Source organism: Dermacentor albipictus, chromosome 9 (genome assembly GCF_038994185.2).
Source record: "Dermacentor albipictus isolate Rhodes 1998 colony chromosome 9, USDA_Dalb.pri_finalv2, whole genome shotgun sequence".
Taxonomy (NCBI): Eukaryota; Metazoa; Arthropoda; class Arachnida; order Ixodida; family Ixodidae; genus Dermacentor; species Dermacentor albipictus.
This window is the reverse complement of record NC_091829.1, coordinates 47076230-47095358: the sequence shown is the minus strand read 5'-3', so window position 1 is coordinate 47095358 and position 19129 is coordinate 47076230. Positions and strand designations below refer to the sequence as shown.

Genomic DNA, 19129 nt, shown 5'->3' with positions numbered 1-19129 from the left:
ACCTTCCTTGAGAAAAAAATTTACTGGCATTTCTATTTATGCAACATTCCACAGAAAGGATAGTTTGTTTGCCAAAGGCGTGCTAAAGGGAGAGAGGGTGAATGGGGCGATTGTCCAAGTGCTACTAAATGTATCGTCGGCAGCCGGGACTCCTTGGCTTCTGGAAAATGTGAGCAGCGTGTCTAGAGATTGTTTGCGGCTTCTATTGTCTCCTTAGCCAATCCCGCGTTTGTAGTCAGTGATGGAACTTTGATGGCGCCGTCTCTTTACTTCGTTCACCGGACATTGCCACACTAGGTTCACCGTCGGAGGCACGCGCTATGCATATTCTGGACAAATATATGGCCTGTTACTGTTCTCCGAACTTCTTACCTTCGACTCGAGATCGCGAGGCGGTGTGCTCTCCATTGTAGTTTGTTTTAAAGCCACTATAGCTTTCTTTGGCTCTTTCAGCCGTTTTCGTGGCTGGTATGTGGATAGTCGATGGTCGTATTCGGCAAGAAAAGCGTTGGTTGGTTCCTTCGTTCATTTATTCCTTGCTTCGTTCGTTCATTCGTTGCTTTGTTGGTTGGTTCGTTGGTTGGCTGGTTCGTTCGTCCATGAGTGAGTGAGTGAGTGAGTGAGTGAGTGAGTGAGTGAGTGAGTGAGTGAGTGAGTGAGTGAGTGAGTGAGTGAGTGAGTGAGTGAGTGAGTGAGTGAGTGAGTGAGTGAGTGAGTGAGTGAGTGAGTGAGTGAGTGAGTGAGTGAGTGAGTGAGTGAGTGAGTGAGTGAGTGAGTGAGTGAGTGAGTGAGTGAGTGAGTGAGTGAGTGAGTGAGTGAGTGAGTGAGTGAGTGAGTGACCTTAGACTCACAATGATCACCAGTGGACTCTGAACAATTTTTTTTCAACTGACTGACCTTGTCAGTCTATTACTATGCGGTACTCACCGACGACGATGATGTCGGAGTCGACGAGAACGGTCCGGTGGTGATGCAGCGGCGTGGGCAGGACGCTGCACTGCTGCAGCGTGTTGAACGATGGGTCGAAGGCTACCACTGACGAACCTACAACGACAGGCATTAGTGGTTGACGCACCTCTCTGTTCTAAAGGTCATAGCCGACTGCGACCGTGATGCGAATTTTCCTTGATCCTTTTGACCAGAACCCCTACTGTAGTAGTGACGGCTCAAGTTGTGACCTATTTTGGGACCTATATTGTGAGTATTGATGACTCCTTCATAGTCTAAGTATCCTTTAGTGCCAAAATGGGCAAGTTGCGGTGACACGTCTCACGTTTACTCCCGTCGCGGTCGCACTGGGACTGCTACTATGTCCTGCGAGCCTCTCATTCGCCGACATGCGAACTTCGGGGGTCCATGACCAGCACGGAGAGAGGAGGGTGGGCGCGTCAGGAGAGGCAGAGGAAGCAATCGGGGAATTGAGACGGGGAGTCGGACGTTAGATTTCCGTTACAATACTAAGGTAGTGAAGGTCTCGGGGCGTTCCTAAAATGCGGTATTGAGCCTTTAGTTTCCACGCAGAAAGCAAAAAAGATCAACGAATTGAGGCAAGAACTTTGTTCTGCGCGCGTGGAGTGTTCTCGTGCTGCTGCCATGTAGCGCTGAATACGACAGCTGTAAACCGCTGTCGCATTCTGGGCTCCACCGGGACGAAGATCAACGAACTGAGGCAAGAACTTTGTTCAGTGCACGTGGATGCTCTCGTGCTGCTGGTATGTGACACTGAATGAGACCGCTGCATATGACTGCCGCATACTGCACGTGGGGACCTTTGGGAGGACGGTATACGAGAGCAGGGAAGCCACCAGGCAGGCATATAAGCGAAACGCGTTGAAAATGTCCTATATACACTGTCTACAGTGAAATAGGCTCAAGTGGGATGGATGGCAAGTAGTAGTGTGCATTCTCTACAGTGGCAGAACGGAACACCCGCACAGAATCTCATTTCTTGGAAAGATAGTTCACCGAGTTGTTCGTTGAGGACACAATATCTAGCACTAAAAGAGCCATCCGGTCATGCCATTGACATTTGAAGATGCGACGGGTGTTGCGTATTACTTTGAAAACGGAACGCGCTGTCCACTGTATTCCAAGGACAAGTGAGTTAATTAGTCACGCCAAGAACTGGTGAAGTAAGTCAATAGGACCACTCAGTTTTTTTACCGTATTTTACATTAAAATCGTCAATTTTGTAAGGAAAAGCATGTCTTCCTTTTCCTGAAAAGCGTAGGCTTCTAGATCTGTAGTTAGAATAGAACGTTCGAATACGACGTTTGCACCCTATACCAAAAGCCCCATCGCATCATCCACGTACTACAACGTAAAAGTGTGTACCTGCCGTAGTACAGCGCGTGCACGCTTAACACTAAGCGGTATGCGGTGATGGTGCGAGCGTAGTCCGGCACAAACTGCTCGCTTCGGCAGATGCCTGCTCTGGTAAAGCATGCCTAACGTTTAGGATAGCAAATACGAGCAAACCGAACAAATAGAAGCAAGCAGCGTTGACTCACTGATGCCAGTGTCGAGGTTGAGGCCTCCCGTGACCAAGATGCTGGGCAGTTCAATGGTCGCCACTGGCTGCACTTTGCCCATGCGCTTGGCCATGCTTGGCGGCACTTCAAAGTCTGCGCGAGGTGTACTAGGCTACTAAGTGGTTTCTTTTCATTTTTTATTTATTTATTTATTTATTTATTTAAGATACTTTTAGGGCCCGAAGGCATTACAGAAAGGAGTGGGTGAACATAACAAAACATTTGTGCAATATACAAAGACAGATTCAACGTGGCGTTTTATGAATGCTGGTTTTGAAGGTGTCGGTATCCAGGATGGCTGCAACGGTGGCGGGAAGGTGGTTCCAATCTTTGCTTGTGCTAGGGATGAATGCATTACTACAAAGTTTAGTACGTGAAGACGGCACACCAACTTTGAAACTATGGTCAGAGCGAGATGATATGTATGATGGTTGGGTGATAAGCTGTTCTTTCAACAAAGGGTTGTGGTGGTAGATTTTATGGAATAGCGAAAGGCGGAAGCATTTACGACGGAAAGGAAGTTCTGGCAAGTTAAGTGTTGTCTTCATTGAGGTAACGCTAGCATGTCGGGAGTAGTTTGATAAGACGAAACGCGCTGCACGATTTTGAATGGCCTCCATGCTGTTTATGAGTGTAATGTTAGCCGGGTCCCAAATGGCGCATGCGTATTCTAGTTTGGAGCGAACTAATGTTTTGTAGAGAGTTTCATTGACGATGGCGCGTATGAGAAGTTTCGGCGCAAATAGCCCAACATGCGATTGGCATTGCTACATATAATGTCGACATGCATTTTCTTCTTTTTGACACGTGACGCTCAGCCTCAGCCGCACGCGCCCCTGAGCTTTTTATTATATGCACACATCTGAACGTTCGCGGAGATTAAACGCAGGTTGTATAATAAGCAACTTTTTCATTGCATTGTTTTCGCATCCAGAAACTCCGACGTGTCAAAATGGCACAATCCCGTGAGGTTTAGTTTTAACGACCACTTCGCATAGAGCCTGTTCTCATACGTTCTTAGGCGAGTACTGATGTGATATCTTCATTTTTTGTACGTTAGAAAACTAGTCCAAACCACTTGAACATTCGGAACATGCTGGCAAGCGCCGGAGTCACCTTCGCAATTTACTACGATAGTTGTTTCTGCCAGCCCGTTTCGATACCCAGAAACTGGATGCACCCTGACGTCATCATACGCTAACTCGCTCCTTTCCTGTCAACGGTGTAGCTGCCATAAGTGAGTGCAACACTAGAAATTTCATCACACGTAGCTTTATTGCCACACAACATCGGCAAATTCTGCTATGTGGGTGGCGTAACGATAATGTCGATAACGCTAGATCTGGCACTGCCAGACACTTAATGCATCAAATTTATTTATTTATTTATCTAATCTTTATTATTTATTTATTGTACCCTTAGGGCACACAATGCATTAGAGAGGGGAGGGCCTACATCACACGTATGAGAAATGTACAATATAAAAGAAAGCAGAATAAGACAAGGAGTAAATAAACAATCATTTCATCAAATAAATTCTTCGCGCAACTAAAATAATGTTTTTAAACGTACAAAAGAAAAAAGAAACGAATGCGTAAACTGAACAGATATGAGCAAAAGAAAAAAAATTGTGATTCAGATTGTGCTGGCGAGTGATCTGCGGAAATAATCAGTGTCTGTAATGCTGACCAACGAAGCAGTAAGGTGATTCTAGTTGAGGCATGTTTTAGAAACGAAGGGCTGGGAATAAGTTAGTGTCATGACTCGGGATGATAGCTTTGAGCATGTGGTCTAGACGCGGTGAAATGAAGGAGCTCGTGGGCGTTGAATACGGGATTATTGTGATACATTTTATGAAAGAGAGAGTCACGACAGCTTTCGTCGAGTAGCGAGTAAACGAAAGTTTAGAGTGGATTTCATGCTTGCTACGCTGGCAGTGCGATGGTAGTTAGACTTAATGAAGCTAACTGAGCGATTCTGCACCACTTCAAGCTCATTGATTAGTGTAGCGTGACCGAGGCCCCAAACGGATGAGGCGTATTCCAGGTTAGAGCGAACTTAAGTGTTGTTTAGTTGTCTTTTGAGCGCTGTAGGAGAAAGTGAAAATTTTCGTTTTAAGAAGGCAAGGGTGCGATTGGCTTTAGATACGATTGACTCAACATGTAGTTTTGAAGAAAGATTGTTAGTTATGTGAATTCCGAGGTATTTATACAAGTGTGAAATCCGAGGTATGCAAGTACGTCCCAACCACCATTTGAAACATTTTTGAGTTTTATAGAGTGAGGGATTACTTTAGCCGGAATCAATCATATTTTATGTGCTGGTTATACAGGTGCCCTTTTCAGTGCAACCGACGCGGGTTTCAGGTAAACAGACAGGCATGAAGTGTACAGGCTCCACCACGTGGCGAGTGATCTGTCTCGTCCAAGTATCCTCGATATCGACCTTCTGTTGGCTTAGAGCGAGATGGTACTTAAGGAAGTCATTAACGTCCAATACATACTTCCGTGATGCTGCCGGCCGAATGGATCGAGGCTCTCGAAGGACCCGGACAAGTTGGTAAACGTCGACTTTGCGTCGTATGGCCAAAATCGACCGCGTGCTGTACGAAGCAAAAAGAGAGAACAAAAAGAAATGTTACTCGAGTAAAAATCGATTAGTACAGCAGTCCAACAGTACTTAGCTTGTTGAGCTACCCAAAACGGAAAACTCGCTCCAGCACATCAAAAACGCTACTAGCCCTGAGCGTTAAGTTTTCCATTATTAAATTATAATGTCGAAGAGAGAGAGAGAGAAGTTTAATGATACAAAATGCAGAGAGGTCGGCCTGTGATATATTCCTATAGCCAGCTACTCGGCATTGGGGAAAGGGGAAGAGGGAAAGAAAGGGGCAAAAAAGAGGCGCATGATGGGTGACGAAGACCAGAGGAGGATGTAAAACATATGGCAAGCAATTTCGCATGCTTAAAGCCTACAGTCCAGGCCCGTATTTTCTAAAAAATTCAGTAACGCCTGGATGACCTTGAGACTCGATTGAGCGTCTGGCCAAGGGCCTAAAATAACGTCCTCCGACACGGTAGGCTATCGAGACGCGTAAGGTCATTGTTCAACTTTTGACGCTCTTCGAAGTTATCAAAGTTGACGTAGCATCTATGATACGCTGAGCGGTAAATAAAGTTAACGCGTTTAAGAGCTAAATACCTTTGCAACGCTCATGTTCAGTTTCTTGCACTGCTAAAACAGGGAGGCAACTGCGCTCGCCTGCTCCCGTAAACAACCTTGACTTTATCGTCTGAAGTGCAAGAAATTGAGGGACAAAAAAAACTTACATTTCCGATCGAAATCGTCCGAGAAACCCCAAGCTGCTTCTGCAAGAAAATTGTACATTCAGCATAATCATAAATGGGAGCTTGAAGAATATTTGTTTGACTATGATGTGTCTATTCTACGTAGCAAGTCACTCGCGATGAGATGAGGAAGTTGATTATCTAGCCAGACAACAAACTGTGCTGATTTCGCTCTTAGGTTTCTTTTCGTGTATCTCAAGTAAAATTCCCCGTCGACATGCATACACCGTGTTGAAATGCATACAGCCGAAATTTAAAAATGTAGACGGTTCTTGCCACCGCTTAAGCAAATGAATCAAACCATTCAACACACTGCAGTAAACTAAATCCCTTGAACCCCGAATCGATGAAGCAATCAAAAGAATTCAAGTTGCCCTGACATTTAGAAGCAGCCACGAGGAGACTGATATAATAGGTAAGTGGGACTGGAGATGTTGCAAATATTAGGAGCTGGAGGAAATTTAAGTCCCGTGCCCTGAACACCAGAAGACGCTATAAATGGTTTGTATAAAACTGTATAATTTCGCTTTTCTCAGGCATCCTGAAACAGTATGGCACTGCGTGACAATGCAATGCTGTTCAGTGTGCCATATATTGGCACAGTACTTTAATTTCTCATAAATCGTCTTCTGTAATATTTATTTATCTGTGAGTGAATGCGTTTCCTACGCAGGCACATAAATAGCCTAGCCGCCCGTCCACTTTGGTTCTCCTTTGTCGTATTTCGACGAAGTGCTAAGTTTTGTTTGAGCTTCTGCACTTTGAAGAACGCCTAGCGTAGGCATCCCTACTGTGTAATTTGTGTTTTTTTTTTCTTTGTGCACAAAGTCTGTTTTTCAAGAGCTCCTCATAAATCCTTTGTCCAGACTTCAGCTCAGATTTGCAGCGCAACCCCGAGCTATCTAACGTAATCCCGCTGTCCATTACCCTTTTCCGCATGTACTACTACTTGTATCTCTAGGCCAGTATGTTCATCATGGCCACACTTATTTTTCGTTTCCCTTTAACTATTCCTATTTTTCTACGTGGCATTTCCCTTCTAGGTATTTGTACTCACCTACCATTGGTATCACCTACCAATGGTACTCACCTACCAATGGTACCATAGGTGCCATTGGTACTCACCTACCATCGTTTCCCAGAACTGTAGCCAGCTTTCAATAAATACGATGAATTTAAGATCCCATAGCTTTTCCCTCTTCACACAGGAGATGAACGTCCCTCTTACCGCTGGCTAACAAAATCTCATCCGGGTACCATAAACCATCCACACCCTACTACTACTCTAACACTTGATCAATTTTATTAAAGATAAGTGTCGATGACGGCTAACACTGGCACGAGCCCTTGTGGATATCTGTAACTTCGAGTAACTATACATATTCACCATGACTTGAGCTGCTATATTTACTTTATTAGCTCTTTGGTGCCTTATGAGGCTTGTCGTAGCAAGGATGTTGGGAAATGTATGCACTGAAAAGTACGACGCAGATGTAAGTACTCTTAAGGCTTCATATTTGTGTCACTGTGAAAAATCCAACCTGGGGAACTGGCGAGGAGCGGGCACATACATATCCAGTCGTACATACTGTGTGGTGAAATTGTTTGCTGAAGGACATTAATAATAATAATAATAATAATAATAATAATAATAATAATAATAATAATAATAATAATAATAATAATAATAATAATAATAATAATAATAATAATAATAATAATAATGTTTATTGCCACACAATATACAAAACAACACAATCAGGCCGGTCTAAGCCTTAGTTGGCTTGTAGGACCGTGCCAATGAATATGATAGACAAGGCAAAAGATGTACAAAAATTGATGAGAGATGAAAAAAAAATAGAAAAAAAATGAAAGGCAAAAAATAAGAACAAGATAACATTTGTTTATCTACATACAACAAAAATTGAAGAGGTAAATATTGCGATGCAAGAAAAAAGCAATGTACAAGAGGGTAATTTTACTCTAGCTGTTTTAGGATGTGCTTGAGCGTTCTTTTTGATGTCGCGTTAAATAACTCTTCTGGTAGTTTGTTAAATATGTCAGGCACATAAGCACAGCGTCTGGCCGCGCCATACCTTGTGGCTGAACGTGGAACAACATAACGGAGATGTTTTCTAAGCTCCCTTGCGGCGGCACGTTTTTGTTTGAAATCGGAATTCCAGAAATGTTTAAGGACAACTGTTTCTATAAGTAATGAATGGAAGTTTGGTAGCCCAAGTTCACGGAAGATGTTTGCAGATGTTACTATTGGGGAATTGTACGCAACGTTTTTAAGAATGTTTTTTTATAATCCGGTCAACCCTGCATCTCCAACGATCCGAGCAAAAGCCAAAGACTGTAATGCCATACCTTAACACACTGTAACCTAGTGCCTGTGCTATAATCTTTTTTACAGACAAGGGCGCAATACTTTTGATATTAAATAACAGCCAGGCTACTGACCTCAGTTTGGAACAAACAAGTGATAAGTGATGTTGCCACGATAAATTACTATCAAAATAGATTCCGAGATATTTCACACAATCCACGTATGGAATAGGTGCGCATTTACAATGAACACAGTCTGACTCATGCAAGTAGAGAGGCAAGTTAATAACAGTAGTCTTAAGTGGGGAGCGAAAACAAACGAGTTTTGTTTTTTGGGCATTTACAACAATTCCATTATTATAGAACCAAAGCATTGCCTTGTGCACGTCATTTTGCAACATTTCAGTGGATGTTTTATAAGAAAGTTGTTTCGCTAATAATACAGTGTCGTCAGCATACTGGAATACTGAACATTTCGAAATTGCCAAAGGGAAGTCGTTAACAAAGATATTAAACAACAATGGCGACAAAATGGACCCCTGAGGAACTCCAGCTTCTACCGACAGCTTAGAGCTAAATATGCCCTTATCATCGGTAGAGACCACCTGAAATCTGTTGCTCAAATAATTTTCGAGAACTTTGTAAAAAGGCCCACGAAATCCCCAAAAATGCAGTTTACTTAACAAGATTTGATGATTCAGGGTGTCAAACGCTTTCGCTACATCTAAAAATAGCGCACATGTGAAAAGATTATGATCAAATGCCGAAAACAGTTCATCTGAAAATTCCTCAAGCAGTGCCACAGTACCACGCCCTAAAACAAAGCCAAACTGTCGATTGGTCAGGATAGAAAATTTGTTAAGAAAAGAAGACATAGTGTGGAAAAGAAATTTTTCTAAGACCTGAGCAATAATCGGCAATATTGAAATTGGTCGATAGTTTTCAATACTATCTTTCTTCCCTGACTTGTGTAGTGGCACAATAACTGCAGTTTTTAAGCATTCTGGAATTTCGTCGCCTTCCAAAAAACCATTCAGTATATGAAGGATAATATCCGACAGCGCATTGAAATTCCTCCTGATGGTGTGTAAAGAAATTCCATCATATCCAGTGGGCTTGTTAGGACGGAAACTGAAAATAATTGCCTCCAGATCACCCTTCAAAATTTTCGGAAGGAAAGCCGACGCAGATACGGAATGCCCTAACGGTGAAGTGCTTGTATATGGGGAAAGGGCCCTTTGGGACGCTTTAACAAAGTGCCTGTTGAAAGCATCAGCCACTTCTGTGGGAGGTTGTTGAAAAACACCGAAAATAGAACGGCTATTGGAACTCACTCCTCTGAGATGATTTATCAAAGACCAAGTTTTGCTTACATTATTTGAAGATTGTTGGAATTTATAAAAAAAGTAACGGCGTTTGGCGCCACGCAGAAGAGCAACAACTCTATTTCTTGCCGACTTGTATTCTAATCGCAGTCTTTGGTTTCTGGGATTTCTTTTGCAGCGTTTCCACAAGTTGTCTCGATACGAAATGGAAGCAAGAATTTCCGTGTTCATCCAGCAGTGACTCTTCCTTATCGGCTTAGCTATCAGCCGTGTGCAACGCAATTCAAAATTTTTCATTTGCATGCAGAACCTTTCATATACTTTGGCCGAAGAATCTTCTTTGGCTAAGGATGACCAGTCAAAAGAAACGATAAGGTTATCAAGCTTGGATTGATTAACAGTAGGGACAAGGCATTTACGCTGCCCAGATCCAGTTTCCACCGATAACTTTCTAGACGCGTCTGGTAGAACTAGACGACATGCTACGAAATAGTGGTCCGCCATGCGTTGTAGAATAGTACATGACCTAAATGAACAGCAGGGAGCTCTGATCGCTATGTGATCTAAACAAGATTGCACTAGGCTATTATTAACTAATTCCGCTCTAGTAGGAGCTGCAATTGTACATTCCAGACCATAAGCGGACAACGTAGATAAATAATCACAAACAGTCACTTTTTCAGGGCATAAAATATTGATATTCAAGTCTCCGATCAAGCAAAATTGGTCCACTGAGCTCCACTGCCGCAGAGCTTCTTCAAGCTCAACAAGAAAACGTGACAGGCTGCATGAGGGTGGTCGATATATCGATAAGATATGGACAGAAAATGACCTTTTACAAACTTTGACCATCATAGATTCGGCATGTACAAAAGATGCATCAATAGAAGAAACTTCACAGTTGTCGTTTACGTAGAGAGCAATGCCCCCGCCACGACGCCCGCTTCGTGTGACAAAATGTGCGGAAAAGCCCTGTAATGTAAACGTATCAAGACAAGCCTGGGAAACATTATAATAATAATAATAATAATAATAATAATAATAATAATAATAATAATAATAATAATAATAATAATAATAATAATAATAATAATAATAATAATAATAATAATAATAATTATTATTATTATTATTATTATTATTATTATTATTATTATTGCCATCTTACAATAATCGTACATCAGAAGGCAGGCCCGTCAAAGCGAACGAAGTGGCTTGCGTGACTTCGCCCGGCATGTCGGCGAACAAAGTCAAAATGGCAACATGTACAGAAATGACAAGCTCGTGAAGTTCATCACACAAAATGAAACAGAAAATCAGCTGAAATCAGTGACAAAAGAAATACAAGAAACAAGAAAAGAGAAATGTAGTATTATACATATCTTACAGTGCCTTCAACATTTTTTTCAAGTATTGTTTCGAAGTTGCAGTAAATGTATGATCAGGAAGGTCATTGAATATTCTTGGGACATAAGCATACCTACTAGCCTTACCAAATCTTGTGTTGCAGTGCGGTACTACAAAACGCAATGTTTTCCGCAGTGCACGAGGAGCAACATATTCTTGTTTGAAATCAGGGTTCCAAAAATGTCTTACCACAACCGTTTGAGTGAACAAAGTTTTAAATGACGGAAGACCCAGATGTATAAATAAGTTCACATTGTCGGCCGAGGAGGAGTTATAAACAATGGACTTCAACATATTTTTTAGAATACTGTCAATTCGACAAAGCCATCGAGATGAGCAAAAACCGAACAATGTAATGCCATAACGTAACACACTGTATGCTAAGGCGTGCATGATAGTGATTTTTACAGGTATCGGAACAATGGATTTAATATTAAAAAGCAGCGAGGAAACACTTCTGAGCCTGCCGCAAAGATACGTCATGTGATCATTCCATGAGAGGTCACTGTCAAAGAAAACGCCAAGGTATTTAATGGAGTTAACATATTCTACAGGGGCACACTGACACGATTGGCAAGTACGACAGTGTAGAAACAAGGGTAAATTTGTAACCGTTGCTTTAAGTGGATTTCTAAAGCATAACAGTTTTGTTTTTTCATGGTTTATTGACAAACAGTTGTTAGCAAACCAGGTCACTGCGTCGTACACACTCTCTTGAAGTAATGCAATTGCTTTTGAGTAACAGATATGTTTAGTTAAAAGGACAGTGTCATCTGCATACTGAAATATCATACACTTCGAAACAGCTGAAGAAAAGTCATTTATAAATATGTTAAAGAGAAGAGGAGACAATATAGAGCCCTGAGGCACTCCAGCTTTCAAGGGTAGTTTGTTATTTATGAATAACTCGTTGTCTAAAGATATCACCTGCGAGCGGCCGGACAAATAGTTTTTTAGGAACTGGTAAAATGGCCCCCTGAAGCAGAGCAGGTATAGTTTTTCAAGCAGGAGTTCGTGGTTCACAGTATCAAAGGCTTTAGAAGTATCGAGAAACAACGCGCATGCAAACATGTTTTGTTCTAAAGCTGTGTTCAATTCATCTGAAAATTCCTCGAGCAGAGCAATGGTGCCCCTTCCCGCGACAAAGCCGAACTGACGACTCGATATAACTGAAAACTTATCTAGAAATGACGTCATAGTTTCTAAGAGAAATTTTTCTATTATTTGTGACATGATAGGCAAGATCGAAATAGGTCGGTAACTGTCCACAATACCTTTCTTTCCTCCTTTAAATAATGGAGATACAATAGCCGTTTTTAATTCCGCCGGCATTGTAGCCGTCTCTAGGAATCCATTAAGTATGACAAGAAGAATACGCGATAGTGCGTTGAAGTTTCGTTGGAGCAAAGATGCAAAGATAATAATAATAATAATAATAATAATAATAATAATAATAATAATAATAATAATAATAATAATAATAATAATCACAATCACCATCATCATCTTTTATGTCCACTGCAGGATGAAGGCCTCTCTCTGCTATCTCCAAATACCCCTGTTCTGCGCCAACCGATTCCAACTTGCGCATTAGAATTTCCTAGTTTCATCAGCCCACCCAATTTTCTACCGTCCACGACAGCGCTTCCCTTCTCTTGGCACCCATTCTGTAACCCTAATGGCCCACCGGTTATCTAACCTTCGCATTACATGGCCTGTCCAGCTCCGTTTTTTTTTTCTCTTAATGTCAATTAGAATGTCGGCTATCCCCGTTGGCTCTGTGATCCGCACCGCTCTCGTATCTGTCTCTTAAACGTTACACCTGGCATTCTCCGTTCCATAGCTCTTTGCGAGGTCTTTAACTTGTTCTCGAGCTTCTTCGTCAGTCTCGATGTTTCTGCCCCATATGTTAGCATTCTTATTCTTCCCTGAATTTCCTTCTCATACACATAACCTAATAGAGGAGCTGAAATTGAGGCTAGCTGATCGTACATGTTGAATGATTGTGGTGCGCTGCTGTGAAACAAGACGCTTGGACACAAAAGGAGGAGTACAACGCTGGAAAAGCACCTTCCATCCTTTTTTTTTTTTGTGTGTGTCCGAGCATCTTATTTCGTAGTAGCGCACTGCAATCATTTAACATGACCTAAGCAGTCTACTAGACCAGACAGCAGTCAGCATCAAGTTGTCTATTCGGCACAATACCTGACGATATAATTTGTCTATGTATATCCATAATTATATCCGACGGAGCGGCAAAAAACGAAAACCCATCTCAAGGCAAAAAAAAAAGCCCGCTTTAAAAGAAAAGAAAGTGATGCCTTTGAGTTCGATAGTTTCACACACAACATTCATACAGTGTCATCTTGTGTTTGAACATTTTGTACAGTGGACCGAAAGGAATGGAATGTAAAGAGGCTGTCAATCAGTCTTCAATCTCCAGAGAAGGAAGATGTTTTTATACGCATCTCGAGACATCAGTGCTTCAAAAGACATGTAGTCCTAGGTCATGCATGGGCCAAGTGAGAGTAACAGCTAAACGTCGAAAGTAAGATACAAATGAATAGTTTCTCATGCCAGAAACAGAGAACTCGTAGAAGAAGCAGCGTACTTTTACAAGCGATCATACTAGATGCTGGGGTTGCGGGTCATGCCAGTTTATTAAAGATTGCCCTACACATCGGAATCGAGTGAGTACGATTTGCAGCGTATGTTACTTCAAAGTTCATATATAAAGCCGTGATTGTAACTGCAGAGCAATAGTCTTGATATGCGAGTTCCCATAATAATGAACCTTTCAAAAACCTGCAAGCTGAGTTCTTGCAGACCAAATTTATCAAACGATACCACCTTCGCTTTACAAGCAACGCATCAATTAGTCTTTCTTTCTTTTCCTTTCTTTCTTTCTTTCTTTCTTTCTTTCTTTCTTTCTTTCTTTCTTTCTTTCTTTCTTTCTTTCTTTCTTTCTTTCTTTCTTTCTTTGCTTCCTCCTTTATTTCCTTCCTTCATATTTTCAGTGCTTCACAGCCAACGCATTCTGGTGCTTATTTTATGAAATTCAAGATGAAGGTAGGAGAAAGTGTAAAGAAAGCTGAACGCTATTTCGCGCTTCATGTTGTGTCTAATTGGGTGGAAAAACAATTTAATCAGTCTATCTATGGAGCCACATAATCTGTCTTGTGCTTTGGTGCTTTTTCAAGACAATTTCCGTGTCCTTCCCTGTGTCACTGGAGAAGAAAGTTTCTCAAACCAAGGAATATTTGTTTTCCTTGATAGTTATTCTTAGCTTGGAACGAAATTGGACGAAAAATGTTAGCCATAACGTTAAGACACAAAGAGGTGTGTATTACAGAGCCAGCGGGGTAGGGGTTATTCTATTTAACGTTGAGAAAAATAAATTAGGCTGGGCAGACCATGTAATGCGTAGGATTGACAACCGGTGGAGCATTAGAGTTACAGAATGGGCGCCAAAGGAAAGGAAGCGCAGTCGAAGACTGAAGATATCTAGGTGGGGTGATGAAATTACGGAATTTGCAGGCGCCAGGCTGGAACCAGCTAGCGCAAGACAGGGGTAATTCGAGACCGCAGAGAAGAGGCCTTCATCCTGCAGTAGCCATAAGAGTAAGCGGACGATGATGGTGATGAAGGAATAACTAATAGAAGTCATCTTAACACCTTACTACTTACGCATTCTTTTTTACTTAACAACAGTATGCTAATATAACTGCAACAACATACAACAAATCCTCGTTGTAAGGAGGTCATCGGGAAATGTACTTCGTTAAAAGCGGAGAAGCTCTAAATTAGCCGTAGTAGGTCGGGACGCGGGTTCCACAGCGCGGTCACTCCTAAAACGTATAGTGAAATCTGGACAGTTGGGACGCGACAGCGGATGAATTCCGCTGATGCCTGTGAACACATGCTTTGTCTGTGTGTTGTCATCGCGTAGTACACTTAGGCCAAGGTAGCTGCACCCACGTGGCGGAGTGATCGTCGCAAATCTCTCTGCGTTTCCAAATTGATGCGAAGGAACTCGAATAGTCATCCAAAGGACCTGTGTGTATTTATCGCGTCGCATATCGTACTAAACAGGGTTCGGCACTGCTGCGCGTAAAATAATAATGTATATAAAGTAAACGTGCTGCGGTTAGCGCCTCAGTAAAGGTTGAATAAAGCGATATTTCGGATAAGGCGATTCCATTATAACGAGGGTTTACTAATCGTAGAAAAACGTGACTGGGCAAAAAAAAAGAAAACGGAAAATTGTTGAAAATATTTCTTTGAAGTATATGAGTATGAGCGCGCGAAATGTTACGTCTCATATAAAATTTATCTTGTTGGTTAAAACTGGACAACCGCGGGGTCTGAACGTGGTGTGCATGTGCAATCACCGTCGTGAATAATAATGTAAGCGCGGCGAACGTACCACTGCGCGTCTGCACTGTGTGGAAGCTGGTGGGGCTGCTGATGTTCCTCTCGGGCGTCTTTGCACGCGCGGTCCTGGTGGATGGGGACCGTGCCCGAGGGATCTCTCCCGCACAAGACGCCGTCTCTTGGAAGCCTGTAAGAATCAAAGCACCGCTCATACCGGAGGTCTTTATTCCCCGCAGGTTGCAGTGCGACTTTGCGTAAACGTTTCTCGGGCTAAACGTTTTAAAATTTGACATGCTGTTTGATTTTCATAGTTGGAATAGCCGGAGACAACTACAGCAGCAAATGTGGCGCTCAGGAAATGTGCAGTTTTTCCGTTGCTTTCTACCCGTCGCTCGCGCTTCCATTCGCCGAGCGTGGTCACGCGGTTCCGCAAGCAAAATTGCACGGCAGCAAAGCCACCACGGATCCATAGACAATGTTCACGAAGGCTGTGCCGTAGCTTCGTCACTGGTTAGCAATCTTTTGCTTGACCAGTATATGCAGAGCCGTTTCCGCAAAAAGGTTTTTCGTCTGCTTCCTTCGTTGGGTGCAAAATCCTCGTGATAAGTACATTTCTTTTTTTTTTCATTGAGCTTTAGCGATTGGCATGTGGCCCGACAGATGACGCCAGTGGCGCTGTGCGTGGCGAAGGTTCCCGTGTAAGGTCCTACTAAGCCCAGCAGCGAAGTATTTCTACTCGTTACGAAGAAATTGGGAGGCTGCGGTCAATCATTTGAGTTACTTAATGAAAAGTTTTCTACTTTCTTTTTCTGAAAAAGCGAGTCACGCACGCTTTTGCTGCTCCGAGCCCGGCTACTGCATGACAAAACAATTCTTAAAGGGCCTCTCACGAGGTCTGGCCATCTTGAGCTGACAAGCGCAGAGCATATGACGCGGGCCCACAATCGTGTTTTCAAAGAATTACATAGCTACGCGCCGCGGAAAGGCCTGAAATGTCAATACGAACGCCGTTTCCCTCGCGGCGAATCCGCCCGACGAGCGACGGTGACGTCGTCAGGCTCCTGCGTCTACACAGTCGTGTCCGCAGTGTGACGTCGCTCGTTGTGACACGTGACTACGAGAATTATTCAAGGCAACATCGGTTATCTGTGCGATCTGTTGTTTGAATTGACGAACTGAAGTTTAGAGAAATAATAAAACACACAAACGGAATGTCTGTGTGTATTTTCTTTTACTTCGCACCGAAGCAAGAGAGACGTAATTCCCCTTCGTCTGCTTGTTCCCACGGTCGTGCGGTCACGTGCGCAGGTACCGAAACTATGCCATTTTCTACCGTGTTCGAGCGCGTGATCTTGTTCTGCGATCCGCTTCTTCTGCCTCAATATTCGGGTAGCACTGAATTACACCGCTAGTCATGTTTTCTTGTGCACAGCGCGCAAAATCATGCACAGCGCGAACGAGACAACGGCTCGCGAGCGACGCCGTCGGCAGAACTGCGTAGCGCCGAAAAAAAAAGGAAGGAGCAAAAAAAAAATAATAATGTGGGGCCTGTGACATATGCGTCATGCGATCCTCGAGGTCCGGTATGGGAGAATGCAGATAAGGAATTTCGCTTGCGGAGGCTGGAGGGGGCGAGTGGAGAGAGCGTTTTCCTTGGCAGTGGAGCCCGCCTGCTAAAATTATGGGTTCGCGGCACTGAAACATTTGTCTCTGCTATTAATGAGCCAATTTGAAAAATCTTTGCGGCAGAACGCTCCCTAGAGGACACGTAACAACTTCCAGCGTATAACCGAAATTTGCTATGGGGCCTGGTGAGGGGTCCTTTAAGGTTAGTTATTATCTGAACAGTATTTACTTGATAAGTAACTTAGATAAATGTTACCGTTGTCAATGGGGTGTTGATCACGTGTGTTATAAGCCATACTAGTGGCGCGTCTGTCGTCATTACACCGGAGGATCCCATTGAATGCCGTGATTAGTGTTTGCGGGACGCTGCGCCAATGCTTACAAGCTTGCATGGCATTTCTTAACTTAGTTACGTGGTGGCTGTATCTTCAGCAACAAAGACAACGCATGCTCGAATGTCTTGGAAGAGCATCTCGTATAAAGCAATAGCAATATCGCATGAGGTTGCGTTGGCTAATGTATACCTTCACTTAGGCTGGTATACGGTCATGGTGCATTAGTCGACCGCACACATGATAAATCGAAGACAGAGTAGCCTACACGATGTACCAGTTTTTTGTTTTTTTTGTTTTTTTTGGCTGCACAAAATAACGAAAAAAATACCTCTGACAGATAGCACAATTCCAGCACCTCACTAAATTTCACGATGAAGCGGGCACTACTCCTAGGAGAAATCAAATCGTTTAATTGAATAATTAACCCAATCACATTAATCACCTTTTTTATTGCCTTTACACTTACTTTACTATACGAATTACAGCCGGTAAGTTCGCTAGACGAATTCCCTTGGAACGGATTCTCAGGAATACACCAGTTTCAATATATTAATTTTCGAAGTGTCCAACGAAATGCATTAGGGTTCCGGTTATTTTTGTGGTTTAATGCATAAAACAGTGTTTTCATAAAAACGGAAGAGCGCATTTTTAGCGAAAGTTTGACGGCGCATATCTCGAAAGCGGTGCTTTTCCCTCAGCCACAGAAGGTACAAACACTTAATCAGTTAAGCGAAACTCACTTTTCATGTCAAATTCCTTGTCGAAGTCGCACGGGAAAGGGGTTGTCATCTTTTCTGAAAAGGTAGGCGTAGAAGGTGATCCCATAAGTTGAAAAATTTACGGCTGATAGCCGTATTGATTGATGAAACTGTTCGCTGACTTAATTGGGCGATTTCCCTCACCGTATTTTTTCCCTCCATACAACACACTCCCCACACCTTTCGATTTCAAAGCAAATCACGGAGCGTGATATAAACCCTAAATGTAGCATTGCTTGGGATTTTGCTGTTGCAATTGCTACAAAAAAACGCTTATCTTTATTATTTATTATCTCTGTTATTTATTTATTATCTATCTTTATTTGTTTTATTATTCGACCGCACACACTGAAGTCTTGCCGTAGTCTTCTCCGAGAAACTAGTCACACTTTGGGCCCGAAGAGTGCAGTTTTAATGTGAAAACATGAGAACAGTCTTTCAGATCCCTTCAATAGATTGCCTGCTTCACTTGCTTCAGATGGTGCTCAGTTCAGAATGGTCATGCGCTAAGTGGAATTAAGAAGAGTTTTTTTTTCGTCGTCAGACCAGAGACGAACGAACCTGAGCCCACGGGGTGGCCGCACTAAAAGCGACTCCAAACTACTTCGCGTGATGAATTACCGTATTTTCGCGATTCTAAACACCCCCCGATTCTAAGCACCCCCCTCTATTTTCGAGAGAAAACTGGGAAAGAAGTTTGCATGCGAATCTAAGCACCCCCTTATTTGTTAGGAAGAGCGTGTAGCCAAGACCGCCAAGCGCGCTTGCTCCCTCTGCCATCGAGCCGGAGCCGTCGGCCTCCCGAGGTGGCACGGCGTCCGCGGCTCGAGTACGCCGTACAGCCGGACTGTACGGCTGTACGGCTAAAGCTGCAGAAAGCGTCCCCATCAACCATGGCAAAGTGAATTTCGGACCCGTGGAAGCGGGTCCAAGTGGACGTTGTGGTGAAACCTTAAGAAGTGCTCGATCCCAAACCACTTCGATGGAACGGAAGACGACCTGCTGTGGGATACCGAGAGCGGCGGTTCAAGCAGTGCGACGAACTCGATTGGCAGTGATAGCAACTGAGCATCCGATACAAGCGGTGGGTTCACTGTC

General features: G+C 43.0%; 1 protein-coding gene and 1 long non-coding RNA gene across 6 annotated transcripts in view; one reads left to right on the top strand and one right to left on the bottom strand.

Moving 5' to 3' along the window:
• The window catches only part of LOC135916161 (uncharacterized), a 57611-nt gene that overhangs the window by 18281 nt on the left and 20201 nt on the right, over positions 1-19129 (bottom strand). For both annotated transcript variants that reach the window (XM_065449424.2, XM_070525062.1), the window contains 6 exons: positions 18014-18067; positions 15365-15499; positions 5861-5899; positions 5035-5133; positions 2511-2624; positions 928-1044 (listed from right to left, as the gene is read on the bottom strand). In XM_065449424.2, coding sequence (XP_065305496.2) covers positions 928-1044; positions 2511-2624; positions 5035-5133; positions 5861-5899; positions 15365-15499; positions 18014-18067 — 558 coding nt within the window. The remainder of the gene's footprint in view (positions 1-927; positions 1045-2510; positions 2625-5034; positions 5134-5860; positions 5900-15364; positions 15500-18013; positions 18068-19129) is intronic.
• Positions 1-19129, top strand: part of LOC135916162 (uncharacterized) — a 60077-nt gene that overhangs the window by 35184 nt on the left and 5764 nt on the right. The window lies entirely within an intron of this gene.